The sequence below is a fragment of the Heptranchias perlo genome, chromosome 11 (genome assembly GCF_035084215.1).
Source record: "Heptranchias perlo isolate sHepPer1 chromosome 11, sHepPer1.hap1, whole genome shotgun sequence".
NCBI lineage: Eukaryota > Metazoa > Chordata > Chondrichthyes > Hexanchiformes > Hexanchidae > Heptranchias > Heptranchias perlo.
The window spans coordinates 41,221,434-41,246,986 of NC_090335.1; the positions used below are offsets into that span (position 1 = coordinate 41,221,434).

At 41.9% G+C, this 25,553-nt stretch overlaps 1 protein-coding gene and 1 long non-coding RNA gene across 6 annotated transcripts in view; one reads left to right on the top strand and one right to left on the bottom strand.

Moving 5' to 3' along the window:
- epha6 (eph receptor A6) overlaps positions 1-25,553 on the top strand; it is a 475,249-nt gene that overhangs the window by 401,009 nt on the left and 48,687 nt on the right. The window contains exons 7-8 of the mRNA XM_067992840.1: positions 11,209-11,279; positions 15,146-15,271. Coding sequence (XP_067848941.1) covers positions 11,209-11,279; positions 15,146-15,271 — 197 coding nt within the window. The remainder of the gene's footprint in view (positions 1-11,208; positions 11,280-15,145; positions 15,272-25,553) is intronic.
- Positions 9,981-24,750, bottom strand: LOC137327234 (uncharacterized). Of its 5 annotated transcripts, none has more exons than XR_010964399.1 (4): positions 24,430-24,750; positions 24,198-24,314; positions 17,043-17,161; positions 9,981-11,240 (listed from the first exon to the last, which is right to left on the bottom strand). It is a non-coding gene; the product is annotated as an uncharacterized lncRNA (long non-coding RNA). The 5 variants fall into 5 exon arrangements; XR_010964396.1 differs by having other exon boundaries at positions 16,750-17,161; XR_010964397.1 differs by lacking the exon at positions 17,043-17,161 and having other exon boundaries at positions 24,430-24,745.

Sequence of the window (25,553 nt, forward strand, 5' to 3'; positions counted from 1 at the left end):
CCAGCACAGCAGCAAGTAAGAGCCTTCCACTTCTACCCTGCAGTAGGATTCCCACAAATTTAGGATATAATTGACTGCACTCGTGGCCATTCATGCATCTACCACCAAAGCAACTCCATTCATGAATAGTTAGAGCTACCAGTCCATGAATGTGTGGGTGGTCTGTGACCCTATGGTCACATGAGCACAATCATGCACATCAGTGCTCGTTTCCATGGCATCTCCAATGATTCCTTCCTCCTTTGGCAGCCAAAAATAGAAGAAGATGAGGCTGATCAAGAGGTAGAGAAATTGGCTATAAAACTGGACACTCAGTCTGCCAGAGTCATCAGAACATCTAATTGACCAAATCTTTAAATAAGTGTTTCATACCACCAATGCACAACAGTAATCTCCATGTGTGCCCAACCTCCTTGACAAATAAAGCTTCTCCTCCACTGGATGCTGCCATACACCAACACTCATGAATATTACTTCATTTCTCCCCAATAACCTGGTTCTGCCTCTTACCAAAAGAAATGTCAGAACACATTACAATATCAGTCAAGGCAGCTTTTATTAACCCTTACAGTGTATGATGCAGGTCTGTTCAGTGTGCTTTGCTCCAGTGCTTCCCTTCTGTGGCAGTATATGGTGTGTGTCTTCCATTCCCTAACTATGAGCTCCTTCTAAACGTTTCCACAGCGAGGGGAAGAACTTAGATAGATGGCTGCTGGGTGTCGGTGTCTTTCTCTAAGATTAGAGGTGCCTTGTGTCAGGTCAGAAGAAGGTCTTACAACTGCAGGCACCACGATGAATGATGAAGTGATTGTTTGGGCCTGTATGTTCACATACTGTAGTCATCTGAATGAAGTAGTAAGGAGGTTTGGATGTTGCATCACAAGGTGTTTCCAGTACCCCAAGAGCTATATCTATCACGTAGGCCAGTTCCTGCTGTTCCTCTGTTGCTGGGCACTCCCTCAACATGGCTACAAGAACTGTGTGAAAACACACCACTACACAGAAATGAGTTTGTTTAAGCCATGCATGATTGCTGGCTCAAGCTGATTACCTAATGTGGTGAATCCAGATAAGTCACACTGCTGTGTATTTGGGTCCAAGGTCCGTGTTGCTCTTATCGTAGCTATACTTGAGATTGTAACTATGTCTTGGCCAATGAGTCCTCGCTGCAGAGAACCCTGGAATGGGCACATTTTCCGTGATGTATGCAGCTCAGTCAGGCAGTCGTGCAGCACCAAACAAATGCACATTCTGCTGCCTTGCATTGACACCCCCCCAACTATACAGATTGCTCGCCGTGCTCTAAAATGATGTTGAGCTGCCAACGTCACTTGTATGCAAACCCTGATAGGTCAAAATCCCTGGGGTTAGCAGTTGATGGACCCCTTGATGTCTCCCTAGCCAGAAGGTTGCACCTTCTGCAATTCTATCTGCACTTGCTTCTCCTCATTGATGTTGTGTGTTTAACCAAGTGCTCACACCTGCAGCTCACTAACAACACCCCCAACCCCCCAAATCGGATCTATCTGTGATAGTGTTTGCCGCTGTAAAAGTGGACGATGTAGGGTTCTGCGAGGTGCACATCTGAGAACGCATACAGGGCTCTACCACTTCCTCCTCTTGGGCACCTAGAGACCAAAAAGCAGAACACACTTGCCAATGCTTGCAGTAAAACACCTCTTGAAGCATTGCTGCACATCGCAAGACATTTCATTGTATTACACTGAAATGCTGCAGTGTCTGCTTGTGTGTGAGGGAGCGAATGAATGTGCATGAATAAGGAGAGAAGAATAAAAAGCAAAGGATACTAGTCATGAACATAAGAAATTGGAGCAGGAGTAGGCCAATCGGCCCCTCGAGCCTGCTCCGCCATTCAATAAGATCATGGCTGATCTGATCCCAACCACAAATCTAAAGAACACAAGAAGTCGGAGCAGGACCCGGCCACATAGCCCCTGGGCCCTCTCCGCCACCCACAGGGCATTGACCGATCCGAACTCAGCTTCATGTCCAATTTCCTGCCCGCTCCCCATAACCCCTAATTCCCTTTACTTCTAGGAAACTGTCTATTTCTGTTTTAAATTTATCTAATGATGTAGCTTCCACAGCTTCCTGGGGCAGCAAATTCCACAGACCTACCACCCTCTGAGTGAAGAAGTTTCTCCTCATCTCAGTTTTGAAAGAGCAGCCCCTTATTCTAAGATTATGCCCCCTAGTTCTAGTTTCACCCATCTTTGGGAACATCCTTACTGCATCCACCCGATCAAGACCCTTCACAATCTTATATGTTTCAATAAGATCGCCTCTCATTCTTCTGAACTCCAATGAGTAGAGTCCCAATCTACTCAACCTCTCCTCATATGTCCACCCCCTCATCCCCTGGATTAACCGAGTGAACCTTCTTTGTACTGCCTCGAGAGCAAGTATGTCTTTTCTTAAGTATGGAGACCAAAATTGTATGCAGTATTCCAGGTGCGGTCTCACCAATACCTTATATAACTGCAGCAATACCTCCTTGTTTTTATATTCTATCCCCCTAGCAATAAAAGCCAACATTCCGTTGGCTTTCTTGATCACCTGCTGCACCTGCCTACCAACTTTTTGATTTTCTTGCACTAGGACCCCCAGATCCCTTTGTACTGCAGTACTTTCCAGTCTCTCGCCATTAAGAAAATAACTTGCTCTCTGATTTTTCCTGCCAAAGTGCATAACCTCACATTTTCCAATATTATATTGCATCTGCCAAATCTCCGCCCACTCACCCAGCCTGTCTATATCCCCTTGCAGGTTTTTTATGTCCTCCTCACTCTCTACTTTCCCTCCCATCTTTGTATCATCTGCAAATTTTGATATGTTGCACTCGGTCCCCTCCTCCAAATCGTTAATATAGATTGTAAAGAGTTGGGGACCCAGCACCGACCCCTGTGGAACACCACTGGTTACTGGTTGCCAGTCCGAAAATGAACCATTTATCCCAACTCTCTGCTTCCTGTTTGATAACCAATCCTCCACCCATGCCAGAATATTACCCCCAATCCCGTGATTTTTTATCTTAAGTAATAATCGTTTATGTGGCACCTTGTCGAATGCCTTCTGGAAGTCTAAATACACTACGTCCACTGGTTCCCCTTTATCCACCCTATACGTTATATCCTCGAAGAACTCAAGCAAATTTGTCAGACATGACTTCCCCTTCATAAAGCCATGCTGACTTTGTCCTATTAAATTATGCTTATCTAAATGTTCCGTTACTGTCTCCTTAATAATAGACTCCAAAATTTTACCCACCACAGATGTTAAGCTAACTGGCCTATAATTTCCAGCCTTCTGCCTACTACCCTTTTTAAATAACGGTGTTACATTAGCAGTTTTCCAATCTGCCGGGACCTCTCCTGAGTCCAGGGAATTTTGGAAAACTATCACCAAAGCATCCACAATCCCTACTGCCACTTCCCTCAAGACCCTAGGATGGAAGCCATCAGGTCCAGGGGATTTATCCGCCTTGAGTCCCATTATTTTACTGAGTACCATCTCTTGAGTGATTTTAATCGTATTTAGCTCCTCCCCCCCGAGAGTCCCCTGTTTGTCCAGTGTTGGGATATTCTTAGTGTCCTCTACTGTAAAGACTGAAACAAAATATTTGTTCAGCATTTTTGCCATCTCCATGTTTCCCACCATTAATTTCCCGGTCTCATCCTCTAAGGGACCTATGTTTGCCTTAGCCACCCTTTTTCTTTTTATATAACTATAGAAACTCTTGCTATCTGTTTTTATATTTTTTGCTAATTTCTTTTCATAATCTAACTTCCCTTTCTTAATCAATCCTTTAGTTACTTTTTGCTGTCTTTTGAAGAATTCCCAATCTTCTATCCTCCCACTAAGTTTGGCTACCTTATATGTCCTTGTTTTTAGTCGGATACTATCCTTGATTTCTTTACTTAGCCACGGGTGGCTGTCATTTCTTTTACACCCTTTTTTCCTCAGTGGAATATATTTATTTTGAAAGTTGTAAAATAACTCCCTAAATGAACACCACTGCTCATGTACCGTCTTACCCTTTAATCTATTTTCCTAGTCCACTTTAATCAATTCCGCTCTCATACCATCATAGTCTCCTTTATTCAAGCTCAGTACGCTTGTTTGAGAATCAACCTTCTCACCCTCTAATTGGATATGGAATTCAACCATGTTGTGGTCGCTCGTTCCAAGGGGATCCTTAACTAGGACATTATTAATTAATCCTGACTCATTACACAGGACCAGGTCCAAGGTTGCCTGCCCCCTTGTAGGATCAGTTACATACTGCTCAAGAAATCCATCCCTGATGCACTCAATGAACTCGTCCTCAAGGCTGCTCTGCCCAATTTGATTTGTCCAGTTAATATGATAATTAAAATCCCCCATAATTATGGCTGTTCCCTTATTACATGCCCCGACTATCTCCTGATTAATACTTCTTCCAGCAGAGTTGCAACTATTAGGAGGCCTATATACTACGCCCACTAATGTTTTTTTTCCCTTATTATTCCTTATCTCCACCCAAACTGTTTCATTATCTTGATGCTTTGTCCCAATATCATTTCTCTGTATTACAGTGATTCCTTCCTTTATTAACATAGCCACCCCACCTCCCCTTCCTTCCTGCCTGTCCTTCCTGATTGTTAAATACCCTGGCATATTTAATTCCCAGTCGTTGTCACCCTGCAGCCATGTTTCTGTAATGGCCACAAGATCATACCCATACGTAGTTATTTGTGCCGTTAACTCGTCCATTTTATTACGAATGCTACGTGCATTCAGATAAAGAACTTTCAAATCTGTTTTGTGACGCTTAGTTCCTGCTTTTTCCTTTTTTAACACTTTACCTATTACTCCATACCTTCTGTCCCTTCCTGTTACGCTTTCCTCTCTCTCCCTGCTCAGGTTCCCAACCCCCTGCCACTTTAGTTTAAACCCTCCCCAACAGCACTAGCAAACACTCCTCCTAGGACAGCGGTCCCGGCCCTGCCCAGGTGCAGACCGTCCGGTTTGTACTGGTCCCACCTCCCCCAGAACCGTTTCCAGTGTCCCAGGAATTTGAATCCCTCCCCCTTGCACCATTCCTCTAGCCACGTATTCATTTGAAATATCCTCCTATTTCTACTCTGACTAGCACGTGGCACTGGCAGCAATCCTGAGATTACTACCTTTGAGGTCCTATTTTTTAATTTACCTCCTAACTCCCTATATTCTGCTTTTAGGACCTCATCCCCTTTTTTACCTATATCGTTGGTGCCTATGTGCACCACGACAGCTGGCTGTTCGCCCTCCCCCTCCAAAATGTTCTGTAGCCGCTCCGAGACATCCTTGATCCTTGCACCAGGGAGGCAACACACCATCCTGGAGTCTCGGTTGCGGCCGCAGAAACGCCTGTCTATTCCCCTTACAATTGAGTCCCCTATCACTATAGCTCTGCCACTCTTTTTCCTCCCAGCCTGTGCAGCAGAGCTACCCGTGGTGCCAGGAAGTTGGCTGCTGCTGCCTTCCCCTGATAAGTCATCCCCCCCAACAGCATCCAAAGTGGCATATCTGTTTGAGAGGGGGATGGACACAGGGGACCCCTGCACTACCTGCCTGCATCTCTTACTCTTCCTGGTGGTCACCCATTCACTTCCTGCCTGTATACCCTTTACCTGCGGTGTGACCAACTCGCTAAACGTGCTATCCACGAGTTTCTCTGCATCGCGGATGCTCCACAGTGAGTCCACCCGCAGCTCCAGCTCCGAGATACGATCGGTCAGTAGCTGCAGGTGGACACACTTCCCGCACACATGGTCGGCAGGGACACTGGTAGTGTCCATGACTTCCCACATCTTGCAGAAGGAGCATATCACGGGTGCGAGGTCTGCTGCCATGACTTGCCTTAGCTGAGTTACCCCTTTTAAATTACGTTGAAATTAGAAAATGTTAACTATACTAGGGACCTAGGTTCACTAAAAAAAAAACACTATCTGCTATAAAACCTGCAGATCTTCCCTTTCTTATTACTTTACTTACAGTAAAATGGTAGAAATACTCACCTGAACCTACTCACCAATCAGCTGCCTCCCCTGTGCCGCGTCACTTTCTGACTGGTGACGTCACCCCGAACTGCCGCTGGTCTCAGAGTCTCGCTCTCAGAGTAAGCTCTGGTCTCGCTCTCTCCCGCCGCTCACCGCTCTCAGGTCCACTACCGCTCTGCAAGAAAAGCAAGGCAAAGCAGCACCTCCTTCCCCCACTTCACCTAACTCCCACACGTACCGAACTCTCAGCACACTGTGTAATATCCGCACACATGAGCTTCATGGAGGCCTACAATTTAACCCACTTTCGCTCCTTGCCACTTGGCAACCTTGTGTAAGCCAAAAATTATCTCCGAGGTTTCGACCACAAGTAAAACAGCATTTATATACTCTGTCACCTCCTTCCATGCATCTCTGGGAGTTCTCTTTATTGCTGAGTGAACCTCTCCAAAGAAACCCACCCTTCATTGCAGGGCCTCTTCCAGCAAGACCTCCAAAACCTGATCACTGAATGGGGTCATTCAGCCCACAATCATTTTTCTGCCAAGAAAGAATCCTTTAAGAGCTGCTGGCACCGGGAATCCTATCCCCATGACCTCAGCACACTCCCAACACACCATGCACCACGTGCTGGGGGTACCACCTCACTTTGTAGATGAAGTGACTGTGACAAAAAGGAAGCATTTTTATCTAGTTTTGGCTTGATGTTGATTCGTTACTCTGATCACAATACACAGGAGCTCTGAAAATCTGGAGGGGGGAGCACACCCTGGCCTAAGTACAAGGATGTGCCCACCCTCTCCTGCTGACTTCAGCAAAGTTCACAGGTCGGGGGAGGGGCCACGAGTAGCAGGCCTTTGGCTGGGCGAGGGAATTTCTGGGATGTTCCCCTTCCACTGAAGAGGCCAGAAACGCTGGCTGAAGCTCACCAGACTGGGGACGAGGTGCCAGGTTTCCCCTTTCTCCGGAAAGAGGAAGAGTCAGAGGACCCATTGTAATTTAGGCTCTTCACCTTCAGGTTCCAGGTCCTGATCCCCAAGTGGGTCCCACATCTGCTCCTGTTGGCAAGGTGTGCCTGGTTAGACTATCACCATCTCTGCACCAGGTACTGGCTGAGTCAGGGCATGAGAAATTCCCAGCTTAGCATGCCTTTATCGATGGCCTTGTAGGGGCAGACTGAGAATCTGCCCCACAAAACCACACAGGAAACATTGGCATTGTTGGGTCCCAGCTGAGTTTGTGGCCATTCTGGCTGACTCTCACCAAAGTTACAGTGGGAGTCTGCTGGAACAGCTTCAAGATTTTAGCTCAAAGGAGTTTAAAAACCAGGAGCAGTCAGATTCCTGTCCTAAATACAAATGTTGCAAAGTTTTATTGATATATGTTCAGGCAAATTTGCTTGAGAGAAGCAAACCACACATTTTAAATATAAATGCTGGGTGATTGGCTCACTTAAGTGTGTGACTGGCATCTCCCTTTGAATTGAGTTGAGAGTTATTTAAATTCAACAAGCCTCCTCATTTGTTTGAGGGTATTTAAGTAGGTTGAATTGTTCAAATCATTAAGTTAGTCTGGAATTTTCAAAGAAGTAGATTAGACTCGTTAGCTCCCGCAATTGGAAAGTATAAAAATAAAACTGCATATATAAGATTTGAATACAAAATATTTGTTTAGCATTGTGATTGTATTCATTTATTCCACTGTAAATATGTATGTATGGTATTATTGTGATATATTTGCTTGTTCACCAATTGTACAATCATTTGCTTATTAATTAAAGTCTAAATGAGTTCTGAAGTTGTAATGCTCTGTTGCTCTTTGAAGATAGAAGAAAGTTTCTGTGTTTTGGACAGGATAGGTAAAACAATTGACAGTAAGGTTTTCTGTTTGTTATCCTGGGCTCGCTATCAGAACCTTGCCTAGATATCAGGGCCAGTGATACTCCTGAGAGTATCAATTGGAAAATAAGATTCCCCAATGAAAGTAATGTAAAACACAGGAGCCAAGGTACCCAGAGCAAGAAGGGCAAAAAGGATCAAAAACATACCACTGACTTACATTATGGGGCAAGGTCAGCTGGTAACCCCCAGTGCGTACACATCACCCACTGCACTGTCACTATATTATCAATGCCAATATATTCAACAACAAAAAACTTCACTTGATGACTGATTTAACAAAGGTGAATTCATAAAAATCCATAGAACTACACACAGGTCATTCGATAGTGTTCTCTGAATAAACAAAAACAGAACAATTCTGCTGAATTGTTAACTTTGGGGCAGAAATGGAACCATAGAAGTTTACAGCACAAAAGGAGGCCATTTGGCCAATTGCATCAATGCAGGCTCTTTGCTAGCGCAATCCAAAACTAATCCCTCTGCTCTGCGTGCTCTTTCCTTTGCTTCAGATATTATCAAATCCATTGCTCTGGTTCAAACATGCTAATACAATCCTCCAAGGAATCATTCTCCACAGAGATGTACATTGTTTGGTATTTTCTTGGAATTTACATTAAGTATGAACACAGTTGGTGAAAAGTTATATTTCCCAAAGTTGTCATGTTCCTGTTTACAGGGCAGTGCTTAAAATGAACCATTGCTAATTAATTTACCAGTAGGTATTGTCACCTATGGATTTGACTAGGAACTAAAGTGTTTTTAATAGTATCCACCCTAGGATTGTCATTTGTCTAATGTTGGGCTGGACAGTCTAATTTTTCAGTGGGTTGTCCAAACATAAACCAGACACCAAGGAGACGATTTACAAGTTGCGCCCAAAACAAGGGTGAATTCACCGGAGCCGGTGATCCGCCTGCCCGCTCGTGCCCTCATGAGGTTCGAGCCATTTGAGATCCTGGCCACATTAGCATGTCCCCAGCAGGCTATGGGCGCCAAGCAGGCATTCTTCTGCAGTTGCCATTTCTGGGAGGATGGGAAATCAGCCAGCTCCCATATAGAGTCAGCCGACAGGTTCAAGCCTGGGGAGGGGGAAATGATGGGGCGAAGAGGAGCCTTATTAAAAAGCGGTGCTTTATTAGGGGCCCAGGAGAAGCACTCCTGCTCCTCCTGGGCCCACCAAAAAAAAGATTGAAAGCTTCCTGGGCCATTTTGTGCGCGGCCTCCATGGGTTACCCATTTTTACCTGCAAATTGCAACCGGGTCCTACAAGCAGTGTAGAACCCCAATTTGCATATTTAAGCAGCAATGCACATGTTTCAGGTGAGCAGGTTGCCCATTTACAGATCCACCTGAAAATTCATCAGGTGGGCCTTGGGCATCAATGGGACCTGGGTTCACATGCAGCTTAAACTTATGGGATTGTCTACTGCCCATAAAGGACTTACATGAAATGAGTTTAAAAGTCTCAATCCAGTTACTAGTGGGCATGGGTCTGCAGCACAAAACTGATCCTAATTCAGCACTAATTGGCAATCCTGTTCAGAGAGGCCACAGGATGGCTGATGTGGGAAATGGAAAATTGTCATTCTGATGCAGTCCAGCATGTTCTTCTAGGGTTTGAGCTGAGGAACTTTGTTGCGGCAGAATAGAGTGAGCTTTACTCTGCATCTGGCTGTGCGATGCCTAACCTGAGAGTGCTTAATGCTGACACGGGGTGCTTGAAATGGGAAGTGTTGCATTTCCCAGCACTAACATCCCTCACCTTGCTGAACACACACACACACACACACACACACACAAAAAAAAAATCAATTTGTCACTTCCTTCACTGTCTCATATTAGTTATTTTAAGTTCAGCTATTTTCCCTCAATAGCAAAGGAAATATCAAAACTTGAGTCATGACCCCATCCTAATCCTACCACCATCTGGTTTTGAACCTATGAAAAGATCACAACCCTAACAATACAGATATTTGATTATATAAAAGAGATACTTTGGGTTTCAATTTAAAATCTGAATTTATTTGAAAGCGTTCAAATAATTAATCATCTCTGACAGCTTAAACAAAAATTTGCATTTTGAATCCACAGCTCCTTCTGTTAGTTTTAATATATTACTGTAGTCATTCAATAGAAAATAATAACAGCTTATAAATACAATTCTTGACCAAAGGATTATAATCTATGTTGTTTGGTAGATAATAAGCAGCACAGATGAGAACATGTCAATAATTATCCATGGCTACGAGTGTGATATGATTCCAGGTCTGTTCCAGAATTTGTAGAAATATCACACTGGTAGTCATGGGGCCCATTTTTGTATTTCCATAATTAAATGACAGCAGTGTCTCCACATCTATTTCATTACAATGTCAAGAGTTCTGGTATGATACATGCTATATTTCTGCAACTTACCTTTTGATACAAAATAGCCATTGCACTGCAAATGTAATTGATTATATGAAACACTTTGAGACATCGTGACATGATAAGATGTTGTATAAAGACCAAGTACTATCATTTATTAGTAGTTATTTTGGCTATCTCTCTCCTCAAAACAATGGTGTTGCGATGGTCACAGATCTATATTTATAGTACAAGTAGTTTATAATTAAACAACAGAAAGTTCAGTGAGAGTAAATCTATTGCTTTTAACTGGCAATGATCAACTGACTTTCATTATACAGCACATTGGTATGTATCTCATAATTGAACATGGGCAGAACCAGAAACAGTGGGATACTGGTGATTTGTAATGGACCCTAAAGTGTGGAGGGGGAAATTTTAAGTTATCCATAAAAACGTACATTATTCATTAACGTTGCAATGGCAAGGTACTGATTAATCGGTGATTACATAGCCATTATCTAGACTGTTGCTTCACAATTGGGTGATTGTATCTCACACCCACAATAAACAAAGGCCTGCATGTCGAGATAATGTCCCTTTGCTAAGAATAATTTGTATTGTACATTAGTGCCTCTTGTGCTGCATGCTAGACATTATTACACATTAGTCACTCGTGTTAGCTTTTGTATTCATTTGTAGTATTTCTATTGAAAGCTTCTCACACAGCAAGTAATCCATCCTATTGCTTTCACAGATCCCACTAAGATACTGTTGTCCTGTAGAGACATCTTTAACATGTTGCCGAGTTCAATTTCTGAGTTGATTTGATAATTGTATTGAAGTTGCTATGTATTCTTTGAAGTTCGAAGATTGTTTGGTGTACGTTTCATGGCTTTCACTCTCCTATCTTTGTGAAGGTGTCACTGGTATATTAAAGCGAAAATGAAATCTGAAGAAAAGAGGAGAACACATTTCCAAAATGGGCACAGTAAGTAGAACCAACCAAGGCTGAACGGATCGGGACAAAATGTGATCACAGTCTGACTTTTCAAACATTTTTTTATTGATTCTAACATCTAAATTAACCACCAAATATATTTTAATTGTATGTATTCCAGGAAATTATATAGGATGACTGGCAAAGCTTATCTTTTTTAATCACACTTATTGTCAGAAGTAATGATTAGAAAATCTCCTAATATCTGACCCATTACATTGGGGGAAGATTTCTTCTGATCACTATGAATTTGGTGAAGATGTCCCCTGTTTAATATTTCTAGTGAAACTGTGAACATGTTCTAAAAGATCTCACTCAAACAGTAAACCGAGGAAATATTCACAACACGTCTATGTGTTACTTCACATAGCAGCCAGAGGAATTCTTATCTTCCTATGTTTGAAGTGCTCATTTTGTATTTGGATATATTTTATAGATGCTAAAGTTGCTTTCTGATTCAGAACTTTAAAATGTGACTCATATGGGATGACAATTGTAGGGTTATCCACGTTACAGGGCTATATTAAAAGCTATATTCATAATATGGTAAGTGTAACAGATCAAGTGGAAAGGCTGCAACTCAATTTTGACCTTATTCTTGGAAAGACAATACAACAGACAGAGCTGTTTAAAAGTGACAGATAGAAGTTAAGAACCAGCTAGATTGGAATGAAAATGTATATCAACTGAAGGATTGGGTAAACTTCAGCAACCTACAAAAGTGTCCCAACCACAGTACCTTCTGCAGTAAAGCCACAAATGGAGGTAAAAGGTCACCGATAAACCACGAGCCTGCAGCAGGCGTGGGCAGTCACTAACATGCCACAGCAATGCATAACTTGCTACAGACGTGTTTCAAAGAAGGAATATTTCCAGGCACTATGCCAGAAATAGAAAGTGATCGGCGCAATTTAACAGCTTGAACAGGAATATATGCATTTTAGGGTGAAATATATTCCTGTTCACTCTGTTAAATTGGACCAGGACATAATTCCTTGGATGTACATGACAAGTTCATGGGAATTGTAGCTAGTGATTAAATTCTTCAGACTAATTTCCTGAGTAGATGCGTTGGAAATGGAGAAAGTCAACTGTAATGCAAATATTTCAAAATTTTCAATCAATAGACCCGAATTTAGTCTACTAGAAAAAGCAGAAGTGTTTTCCAAGAATGTTGCCAATTCCAGATTTGGGCAAATACCACTTTTGATAGCCCCTAACAAAATTTTACACATTATTTGGGCAATTCCATTTTTTGGGGGATAAAAACAGAAATTGTTGGAAACACTCAGCAAGTCAGGCAGCATCGTGGAGCGAGGAAGTCGGGTTAACGTTTCAGGTCTACGACCCTTTGTCAGAGGTTCTGACTCGGAGATCATAGACCTGAAACATTAACCTTACCTTCCTCTGTACACAGATGCTGCCTGACTTGCTGAGTGTTTCCAACAATTTCTGCTTTTATTTCAGCTTTCCATGGGTTAAAATTACCTATCATGTCTTTATTACTAGCCTTCTCTGAATAAAGTAAGCATTGTAATCTAGTGTTAATTCTGTACAAATGAATACAGGGATTAAATCTTTGGAAAATATTTAATTGTAATTCTGTAAAAGCCCTTTTTAATACTTTTGTATATTGCAGACAAAGAACTTAGTTAGTCAAATCTAAAGCCTGAGTATCCTCCTTTAAGACAAACCCAAGGAGGGTCACAGAAGTCAGCAGTTCACAGAAAAAGAATACCAATGATCAAGATTGTCCTCATCAAAGTTATTTACTGTACACATTACATGATAAATACAGTGGAACATGTAACGGTTGAGGTATAAATGAACTGGTTACTGCTGGTGTCCATCAAATCCACGTGACACAAATTAAAATGTTCTGCCTTAAAGCCTACAGTTTAAATGTTATTTTATCCGAAGCCTTTTTTACATGTCAATAAATTCATACTGAATCTATTGGGTAGGTTGTACTGTTTTTATTTTTCTTTAAAATATAGTGTTTTTATATTGATTACATTAAAAATTAAGGCTGCTGGAGAATGGATTACTTTTATCTTTTTTTTGTACCAAGAAGCCTCATCAACCTCAGGTATAGTACGAGTTCTATGCAGTTGAAATAATCCTATAGACAGTCCAAAGAATAGGTTAGAATTTCTTGCTGGTAACAACTGGGAACAGAATTGTTGCCATCAGATATGTGATTTTCCTATGGTAATTGTAGGAAAGGGCCACTGGCAGATTCCTGATTTTCCATTTCTTGCTGACACCAGTTGTATAAAGTTGTTACTAGTGCTACTTGGAGGAAAGGGCCAATCCAAAAGAAGTTGAGAGGAACAACTATAAAAGCAGCTTGCTACCTTATTCTTTTTTCATTTTTTGTGTTTATTTATTTTCCTTTTTAATGCCATTGTCACCATTAGGAAGGAAAAGACTAGTTGGAAGTTGGTTCATCCCCTCAAAGTTTGTTATTTCCAGCTCCCTAGGCAGCTCTAATATCAGCCATCTGTCCCTGCACTGTTTGTATACTGCTCACGTACATGTGCCACACCAGCAAACAATACCACACAAAAGTAGTTAGGGATGGTTAGTTTACCCACTTTTTCCCAGCAGCAGTTCTCAATGAGAACAGTTGTTACAACATGCAATTTGCCAGATATTTAAATATTTGTAATCAGATAACATCAGTACACGCAGAAAATGCGTTTGGTTAGGAGAGAATCTTACTGGCATTGCTATTAGCAAAAAAGAGCTTTGATTATCCAAAGAAAAATTAGTTCAAATGTTCCCTTAACCTTTCGAAGAGCACCTAGCCATTTCAATGTTGCCATATCAACTATCCTTATGGACCTGAGCATAATTGTCCATCTCATGTTGAATTATGGGCAGTTTTATGGAAATTGGGCAGAGTTAGCCCAGCAGAGAGGTATTCATCATTAGGATCCAGAGATGAAAGAGATGGTATTTATACCGGGTTTTTCATCCTGTAGATCTTTTGTACTGCACACATGAATGTTCACTGAGCTGAAATGCATTGTTGCCAACTTACTGCATGTTATTGATTTTTATGTAAAATGGCAACCTCTAGCAGTTGTGGCTTTTTTAATGCAACTTTTGAAGAACATACTTATTACTGTTTAACAATATGGTGGGAAAGAGTTTGATTGATTGTTTTTAATAATATGGATTCAGAATATGTAAGAGATTTTTTACGAGATTCTCCCGACCTGCCACCTTAACTTCGGTGGAAGCTTGGTGGAACCCTCAAAGAAACAGCAAAAACGGCCGTTTCTAACTGTTCCTCCAGATAGTCTACCAGCGGGAGATTGAGCGCGCCCCTGCGGAAATTACATGCCTATATGGTTTGCTCACTGATCTGTGCACATTTCTCTGATAGTAGCAGAAGGCATGAATCAGGTTAATATCAAAGTGCTGTGGTTGTGATTTCATACTCTTGATATTAATCCTCCATCGCTGTAACCAGAATCATGAATTCAGCAAGCTAAATAATACAAACAGAAAGCTACGCTGTGCAGTTAATTGTACCACAGCAATTTCTTCATCATCTGCGTATTTTTAATCAGCAAGCAGCTGTTTCCATTGTAATTCACAAAATAAATTAGCTGGGCCTTCAGCTCCACATGGAGAAGCAGGAAGCTTTTTACAAATTCACATTAAATAGACTTTTACGCTGCATTTTCACAAATTTCCAAGATATCCGAATGTGCTGTGATTAAATACTTAGAGAAAAGCTGCTACTTTATGAGCAACATCTACCAGTAAATCAAAGAGGATTTCTGTGTCATGCTGGGTTTATTTCATTCTCACCAAATGTAAAATTGTATTTTAATTCTTTCCAGTCAGATTTCCAGGGATGAGAACATACATTGATCCTGATACTTATGAAGACCCATCTCAAGCAGTGCATGAATTTGCGAAAGAAATAGATCCCTCCAGAATTCGCATAGAGAGAGTGATTGGAGCAGGTAAAAATAGTAGCAAATACTGGAGAATCCTTCCTGTTGAGGATAATAGAATTGTTTTGGTTTGACTTGTTCCTTTAAAAGATGAAGCTTTTAAGGCACTTGTTCTGCAAGTGGTCTTTTCAAACCATTTCCCTTAGCACTAGTTTCACAAAACAGGGTGTTTGAAAGTACATTGTGGGATAATAAGTTCAAACCATTAAAGTGTTCATCGGAAATTCCTCTCATTGCTATTTTAGTGAATTCATTAACCCATTTGCAATAGGCCGGTCAACACTTCTGCTAAAATAGCAGGGAGAGGAATTCCAGATGAACGGTTTTATGTGTCTGAACCTATTATCTCACAATGTAATTTCAGGTCAGTGTTACCTTTATTGATTTTCTTTTTTATTTAAATTGACGTAAGTTCTTTCCTGAGATCCATCTACAAATAAAACTATTAAGAAAATATCTCAAACAGTTAGAACATAAGAATTTGTAAGAACAGGATAAAACCCAAACCATCCCTCCTTTTTTCATAGACCTGCTTTCCCACCCTATCCCTCAATTCCTTCTCTCTCTAGAATGAATCCAGTAATCTCTTCAACTCAAACACTCTACTTTACTGGCCTTCCCTGGTAACTTATTCCACAATTCTATTACTCCTAAAGTGAAAGGTTCCAGCTGACTTCCTCATTTACTTCTAACTACCTCATTTGTAATTTATGTCCCCTGATACTTCAATCAACTGCTGTTTGTTGCCCTTCAACCTCCAGCCATCTTGTTACAGATTTTTGTTTCCCTATTTGTATTTTGCTTTCTATTTGGAAGTTGAGCAGCAAACTATGTGAGCTGCAGGGCTGTACCCTTATACCTCCTATATCTTAACGCTGTCATAAATACTGAATGGTTTCTATACTCAGAATCCATTGCTGTAAAAATGCAGAATCATAGAATCTTACAGCACAGAAGGAGACCTTTCAGTCCATCTTGCCCGAGCCGGCTCTTTTAAAGAATTTGTCATAGCCCCTCCCTGACCGCCCACTCTTCCCAGATACCATTCTGCTTTATTTTCCTTTCACTACCTCTCCTGTGCAATTGGGTCATGAAAACCTGCTGCATAACAGTGTGGAAAGAAACTTAAAGAAATATAATTATGCATTATACACAATTTAAAAAAATATTGAATACAGTGAGCTTAATGCTGCAAATTATCCTCAACATTTTTCTAATGTTTAAAAACGACTTGAGCTTTGCTGTTATGGTTTATGACATTACCGAAATGCATCAAGTTAATTCCAATTTTATTTCTCGCTGGCAGCCATGTATATCCTGCATATAATGCATCACTAGCAGGAATACACAGAAAGGGATTTTAGACACCAGCTTAATGCTAAGTGGACAAGTTATTTCAGTCTCAAAAAGTCTGTGGTATCACTTTGTTTTAATCCATCTTTATTTTCCCCAAGTAATTTCATAATTTCTTTCTTCAATTTGCTCACCTGTATTTTGATATCTTTTATTTTGTCCATCCAAACATGCCATCTCCCAGCTATAACCAGCAATTTTCTGGTGCAAGGCTCTGCATCTTAGAAATTATCACTGAAGGAACTATGTTGATTAGGATTTTTACAAATGTCTCCCAATCTGCAGATCTGGCATATTAACTCTTGATGCTAACTGATTATTATTTACACCATCTGTGAAAATATGCATTAAGCCCAAAGGACAGTAAAGCAGAAGTTGCTCTATGTTTCAGTGCTGACTATTGTAACCTCTTGTTGTCTCAACATACTGTAGCATGTGTTCATAAATCCAGTCCTTATTGCTGAGCAGATATATATGGATCCAAAGATGTTCTCATTCAAGGATGAATTTTGCTTTTGTTGCTTAATGATCCATTGGTATGTACTGCTATGTCCAATAGAGAAAGCAATGTATTAAAAGTCATGTTCTGCAAAGGAGGCATCAAATTTAACGCAAAAATTTGAAACTGTAGCTTACTGAAAACTATTGTATTAATTGTTCACAAAGTGCAAAGCAAATTATACAAAACCGCATTAAAATCAGAAACCAGTTTTACAGAAGCTAGGACCCAGTCATGTTTTGTAAAAAAAAAGACTGCCAACAACTAATGAGAGAATAAATTGACAGCATTATACCTTGTCAAAAAAAATCTTTGTTATTGCATATTAATTGACGGTTGTTTAATTCTATTTTAATTTAGTAAAATAATGTGTTAATTTATACAGACATTTTAATAGAATCCAATTGAAATCTGGAATACTTTCAAATGAAACATGGTTAACAAACCATACAAATACATGCTAGCTGCAGTATACAGAATGTGTAATCACAATGGATTTCTTTTGCATCAGGAAAGCTTACAATTTATTCTGTGTTCAGTCATTTAAGATAATATCTGGAATCAGATGAATTTTTTTAATATCAGCATCATTTCTCTTCCAAATCTGACCAAATATCTCATTTGAGCCTGGAAATTACTGTTAGTGAAATTACTGTGCGTGAAATGATTGTGTGGACAGTCAGCACATTAATATGGCATTCTTCTGTCAGCTACTTTAATGGAGGATTTAATTGTCCCGATTTTAACTCCCCCCGCCCCCCCCCACACTTGGCGGAAACCAGGTGGTGGGGGCAGTTAAAATTAGGCCAGTCACTCATGCCCTCTGATCCTGCTGCCTTCCTGTTATAAGCTGGATAGCCTGATGGTAAAGGATAGAATACTAGAACCTGGTTTTCAGTTGCTTCCAAGCCTTTATTCACAGAGCTCCAAATTATACTCATCACATCCTAGTTAAGGCCTCTCATATATAGATACAAGACACACACCACCTGAATACAATTAATGTAATATCACTAATTGATATAAATCACATGGATACAATTAACACTTCCCGCCGTGTTGAATTCGAATGCTCCTCCAGGCCTCACAAGGAAGTCTTTGGCCTCCTTTTCTCCAGTCTCCCCCCCCCCACCCTTTCCCCCGATTACCTCCAGAGCCTACACCCCAATCGCGGCCAGAGGCCCACCCTCACAACTGACAGCCGAGGACCGTTCCCACAGGTACCCGGCTGCGGCCTCCTGCCACCGAACTCCCACTCGCCAGCCTGGCCAGGGAATATTTATTCAAATGAAACCCAGCCATTAAGATTGGCTGGGCCTCCACATCCCTGGATTCCCCGGACGCGCTGCCCTCTTTGGGGCTTGCGCTCACGGTACCCACCCGTCTTTAAAATCAGGGTCAATTTGTCTATTTATTCTGAACAGGTTCATGTTTCTGCTAAAATAAAGGCCAGAAGAATTCAAATGAATGCATTAAGCTACTCAGTGATTTCCCAAAACAAAAACTATTATATAAATATAATTTTTTATGTTTGGTTTTAATTTTTAAAGCTGCTAGTCTGGGTTAGGGTTTTCATATCTGATCATTTTCTCATTGCCTGATTACAAACTAGTCAAAACACTGGAGGATAGCGTCTCTCCTGGCACTTGAAAAAAATGATAGAGTTCAGCACTAAATAGATTCCTCAGATAGATTAGCATTGAGGGATGTTTGCAGTAAGAAATATCATTGCTCAAAAGCAATAGGCATTGTTGTGGGATTATCATAAATTACATTACTAGATTTAGAAATACCGATATCTGAAAGAACATGATGTCACAATACAACATGCATATCAGATTGTGTAGGATGTCCCGATTACTTTGTGCTGGAAAACGAGTCCATGACTTAATGGTTAGAATAGCCTGGCATGCCTTTGTAGCTCTTACCTCATCAGGTACTTAATAAAAAATCCTCACACACTTCTTGTCATTGGGCTGGTCATGCTCCCAATTGCTGCCCGTGGCCTGATGCTGCTTTCAAATCTTACCAATGGCCTGGTCCCACTTTTGATTGCTGCTACTGCCATCTTTTCCTTTAATATATATTAATTCTATTTAAATACTTTACCTATACTTTTTTGAGAGCATGTTAGGCTCTTTTATAAAAAAATTTTTTTTTTAAAGTATATATATATATATATATATATATATATACACACACATATCCAAAATTTTAATATTAATATATAACTAATGGCATCAGCTGATTGCAGAGCTGGTGAGCAGGAGGGGGGAAAGAAAGGCAGGAACAGCAGCAGAGGAATCAAGGTGTACACACCCAAGGGGAGAAAAAGAGGCAAAGGGATAGAGAAAGAAAAGGGAATGAATGAATACAGAGAACAGATGCAGAAAAGGGAATGAAGATGAAGAAACATACCTTTTTTTAATATATATATAGTTAAAAATCTTACAAAGAGCACATACTTCCTGTCTACAAACCTAACCTCCTGTTCTCATCATTTTTGTTCATGCTTCTCTGGCAACATTTTAAATTGCTCAGGTCCAAGGCCTTAAATTAAACTTCTGCTTGTTTTATTTAACCTGTCCACTGAAAGATTTGATCATTATATAGGTGTTGAGGTCGTTTATTCCAACAGAGATGGTGGCTGTAACAGCTAAGGGTGGCACTTTTTGTCAGTTCTAACTGGGTTACTAGTGGGGACATTCCCATTTTACTAATAAACCTCTGATGGAAGTTAGGCTGCATGTTGCTGCAGGGATTAGGAAAAAGATCTTCGACTTTTTTAAGGACTATTTACTGCAATGGGGGGGGGGGGGGGGAGAATTGCTCTGGTTGCCTTGTGTAATGACACTGTAAAGAAGGAGGACAATTTTTCATTTGCAGCACATATTGACTGGGTGGTGGGCGGGGCATACACTGCCCTCGTCCAATGGAATCGGTGTGCGGCCCATGCCATTTCCATGATCAGGCCTAATTTACATTCATTCAGTGAGCTGCTGGCCCAACATGCACTCCCTATAGGCCTCTCACTGGGAGTGTGGGAAAACCGGCAAGGTAGCTGCTACTTAAAGACCTGCAGCAGCACCTTAAAGGGGAGGTGCTTTTTATCATGTGGGGCAATGACCAGTGAAATTGTGCAGCAACAGGCAAAATCACTTCAAATAGGACCTCCAGGCTCTCCAATACAGCAGTGGAGCTTTTGATTCAACAAGTGAAAAGCAGGAAGGACATCCTCTTATCTCTGATGGGCAACAGTGCCAAGGCAAACCAATCAACAGGCATGGAGATAGCTAGCCGAAAATGTCAATGTCATTAGCATTGTCCCCAGGACCTGATGACAGGGCAGAAGAAATTTAATGATCTGACCTGGGCTGCTTAGGTAAGAATCCTCTTCACATCGCTCATACTATCTGCACCACCCTACAGGACCCTAATTTGACCTCAACACTACCAGTCCTTCCTTTCCCCGCTCCTCAGGTCAGCAGGGAACACTTCACTGCACCTCCTTTCTGTTGTACTTATACCCTCAAAAGCTGCTACTGCCCTCACAACTACTTCTCCCTCATAGCCTCACTTGCTGCTTGTTCCTATCATCATGCACACCATGCTAAACTGCCTCAGACATCTTGAAAATCCTTAAAAAGAGCACATATTAACCCACTTGCATACTTCTTGCAGGAGAAGCTGCCACGCGACAGGAGGTCCTGCCACTTTACAGAACCGGCTCTAATGAAAGAGGCCATCTTTGATGTTATTGGCAGAGGATGGCACGCAGCTTTGGCGATGGCCAGGCTGGAGCCCAGGCACAGTAGGGTGTTTGGACATCTTCCCTTCCTTTTCTTTTTCTACTTAATTTTTAGTAACACAGTCACACACTCAGCGTGACAACCTGGTTGTCCTAGCACGGCCACTCATCTACTACTGCTTACCCTTGGCATTACATCCTAACCGTTGTCCCTCTCCCCATTTTCTATGACCATCAAACAACTTGGGCATTCTAGTCACAAAGACTGAGGAGAAGAACCCTCCTGAAGATGCACCGTCCCATGCTCTGACCCTTCCAACTACCAGCACAGAAATCAGCACCCTGTGTGGCATAGATAATGAGGTGGAGGGATCTGCACTGACTGATTGACTGAGCACAAGTTAGCAACAGCAAGTGGAAAAGACGGCTCGGGAAACAGCTCTTGGGAGGGCAAGTGCATATCCTAGCTCTGTTGAAGAGGACTGAAATGCAATCTTTATTGGCCCAACTTTTAAAGGAAAAATAATTTTTGTGCACCAGCAATTGCTGAATACATTGAGCCGCCTGCCAGGGAGCTTCCAGAATATGGCGGAGATTGTGAAGGGGTTCACTAATAACTTGTGTTGAGTTCTGGCACATGGCATCAACACTGTGCAGTCAATTATGGGGCGCGTGGTCATCTTAGTGAACAATGCAGCCCCCCTCCCCTCCCCTGGCAGAAGTCTGTGGCACCAGTAATAGTATCTCTCAGGGATGCTCATACTGGCATCATGCAGCCTCTGGGCTCAACCATCTCCTCCACCTTGGACAAATTGGGAGACCGAATGGATAAGGGCTTCAGACGGATTATGGATGTCCTACAACAACAACAACTTGCATTTTTATAGCGCCTTTAACATAGTAAAACCTCCCAAGGCGCATTATCAAACAAAATTTCGCACCGAACCACATAAGGAGGTATTAGGACAGATGACCAAAAGCTTGGTCAAAGAGATAGGTTTAAAGGAGCATCTTAAAGGAGGCGAGAGAGGTGGAGAGGTATAGGGGGTCATTCCAGAGTTTAGGGCCTAGGCAGCTGAAGGCACAGCCACCAATGGTGGAGCGATTAAAATCGGGGACGTGCAAGAGGCAAGAATTGGAGGAGCGCAGAGATCTCGGTGGGTTGTAGGGCTGGATGAGGTTACAGAGATAGGGAGGGGCAAGGCCATGGAGGGATTTTAAAACAAGGATGAGAATTTTATAATCGAGGCGTTCCCGGACTGGGAGCCAGTGTAGGTCAGCGAGCACAGGGGTGATCGGAGAACGGGACTTGATGCGAGTTAGGATACGGGCAGCAGAATTATGGATGAGCTCAAGTTTATGGAGGGTGGAAGATGGGAGGCCAGCCAGGAGAGCATTGGAATAGTCCAGTCTGGAGGTAATAAAAGCATGGATGTGGATTTCAGCAGCAGATGAGCTGAGGCAGGTGCGGAGATGGGCGATGTTATGGAGCTGGAAGTAGGCCGTCTTGGTGATAGAGCAGCTATGTGGTCGGAAGCTCATCTCAGGGTCAAATAGGATGCCAAGGTTGCGAATGGTCTGGTTCAGCCTCAGACAGTGGCCAAGGAGAGGGATGGCGTCAGTGGCTAGGGAATGGAGTTTGCAGCGGGGACCACAGACAATGGCTTTAGTCTTCCCAATATTTAGTTGGAGGAAATTTTTGCTCATCAAGTATCGGATGTTGGACAAGCAGTGTGACAAATGAGAGACAGTGGAGGGGTCGAGGAAAGTCGTTGAGAGGTAGAGCTGGACTCTCTAGCAGATCAGTAGAAGTGCTGAGGTGCTGCCCGGTAGCAGGAGCAGTTATGCAATCAGATTGGAAAATGTTGCCATCTCTCATGATGACAGCATATCTGGACCCTTGGATCTCCTGAACCAATGCCCACCCCATGCCAGAAAACCAGCTGGTCCAAACTGCCCCAGTCGGGTGCCAAGTTGCTGCCATCTGTAGCTGGGTCCTCTCAGGCCCTAGAGGTTGCCAAGCATAAGCATATCAAGAGCCCTTAACTGAGCCACAGCAGCCTTCCACCTCCCATGCTGCAGCCACTGGGGAGAGCATTTTGTAGAAGTAGAACAGCACTTAAGACAGGCAATAAGGGCACACGTCAAGGTGATAAATTAGTGTGTGGGCATATCTGTAAGTGGCCAAACTGTTGATCCTTTTTTGAAATCTTTGTGTGCAGAGAGTGTTCCTGTAGTAGCTGGTAGCCCTGCAATGTTAGTTGACATGAATATCAATTTTGGTCTTTGGGTAGATGCAATTTATTTGAGGGTGGAAGAACTTGAAGATTTGTTGGACATGACTGTCGGGGAGCCAGGATTGTTCAGATGAAGCACTCTTCAATGAGCTGCTGCCAAAGAGCGCTGGCTGTAGGCAGGTTTTTGACCCTTCGCTTCCTCATCATTCTGTGTTTCATCAGTGTCCTTTCCCTCATCATCCTTGTCCTTGTTCAATCATGGTTCCATGTGTTGTCCCCATTGCAGAGCAAATTTCTGCAACTTACCTAAAATCACTATTATACAAGACACTCTGTGGGCTGTATTGCAGGAAGCCACCAGACGCGTCCAGGCATTTCACCCTTTGCTTGAGGACTCCAGTGGTCTGCTCAATGAGGGCCCTAGTTACCCCATGATTGCAGATCAACCAGTCTCTCACTTGCTGTACTGAAGTAAAGCATGGGGAGATGGAGGATTGCTGCAACATTCATGCATCACGGCAGCTTCTAGGAAAGTGGGCATGATGCACTGCTGATGATCACGCACCAGTTGCACATTAATGGAGATTTGATTCATGAGTTGTGATTCATGAAGACAGTGTGGTCATGTGAAGGAGCTTGCTGGGCTATATTAGGTGCAGTTAATGGGGTCCTGGACTTGGGAGAATCCTGAAATCTGTGCAAACCCCAGATCTCTATCCTGCTTCTTCCTGTTGTGCACCGGAATAGTAATGGAAGTTTTCGCTATAGTAAACAATGCGTCAGTCACCTGCTTAATGCACGCATGGACTATAGATTTACTGATGTTACTGACAACCCCTGTGGCAGCCTGGAAGGAGCCAGAGACAAAGAAATTCAGAGCTGCTGTGACCTTGACTGCAACAGGAAATGCTGTGCTAGCTGTAGCAGTTGGTTGCAGGTCTTGTTCCAGGAGTTGGCACAACTCTGTGACAGCTTCACTGAAGAAGCAAAGCCTCCTTATGCACTCCTCAGAGAACTACAGGTGTGTTGTCCTGGGTCTATAAACTCTGTTGGGAGGGTTAAGATTCCTGCGAGCATGCCTCCTTCCATTTGCTTTACCTGCAGCTGCATATCTGTGAGCTCCTATCTCCTGCTGCTGCTGTTTCAACTCCTCCTCTTGCCAGAGTGGAATTCCTCGAAGGACCCCCATGAAGAAAATTTCAATAGCAGAAGCTCCTTAAGAACACAGAACATTCTACAGTCACTACAAGCACTTTGAAATCATCTTAGTAGCAAAAAAAATACTATCTAATGCAAGCAAAATGTCTCCCAAAACTTTCTATAGTTTTACCTGAGTATAGCAGAGGATCCGTTCAAATAGATACCTCCCGACTCGTACTGCCCATGATTTGTGGGCAGGAGAGGGAAGTGGCAGTAGCAGAGTTGAAAATGAAATCAAAGGTTATAACTACATCATCTGATCCCAATTAGCATATATTAGTGAGACTCACACTGGTTCCCGGTGGGAGGTATGGTCGTTCAGATTGCGGACCACCCAAAAATTGGAATAGGTTGGAACACAGCAGTGAGTCAGTGCATTGGTTTCACACACTGTTTTGGTCCCAGTTTTTAAACACAACAAGGGCAGCAAAGAAAAAATAGCCTCCATGTTCTTTTAAATGTACTTCCAACGTCACCACTTATAATAGTGAGTTGGCGGATTGGTGAGTTAAACTCCTGTGGAAAAAATAAAAAATTCATTAAAATAATTTTGGTTTTACATCTTAAAGTGAACAAAAATAAACTCACAAACCTCTTTTAAAGACTCTATAAAGTCCAAACTCTTTCAGCACCTCTGCTGGTCATCCATTTATGATTGGCTGTTCTTTCATTAATAGATGACAGTTCAGCTTGTGGATTAAACAAAAGGTTGTAATAATTTAGTCAGCAGGGGGTTCCTTATGAGGCTATTTGCCAATATGTCATGTAGAGTTCATTAATCTCAAGTAAAAATATTCAATACTACATTTTAACTCTGAAAACCTCCTGAAGACAGCAAAAATATTTCTTGAGTTTTCTTGTAAAATAGTAAATGTTTATTTTAAAGTTCCGAGCATAGCAAATATGTATTACACAAATATTAACTGCTTTTGAGAACTAAAGTTAAAATGTTTGGTCTGAGGGTTACAGAGTGACTGAGAAAGTATTATTCAATTTTCAGCATTATTGAATGCTTCAGATCACTCCTGTGACTCCCAAGAGCCTAGTGTACCTCAGCTCTGGATTTGTTTCATTTTTGCTCTTGAACTGACCATTGTTTTTAAAGGAAACCCAGTGCCATTTGTCTTACAGAGTTTAAAACTGCTACTGTGACATTTGTCCAATTCTGGTGTCTGGCAATGTTGTACACAGTTGTCCTCTTTATGTCAATCAGTGGATAGCATTGAAAACTATTTTCTCATACAATGATTACAC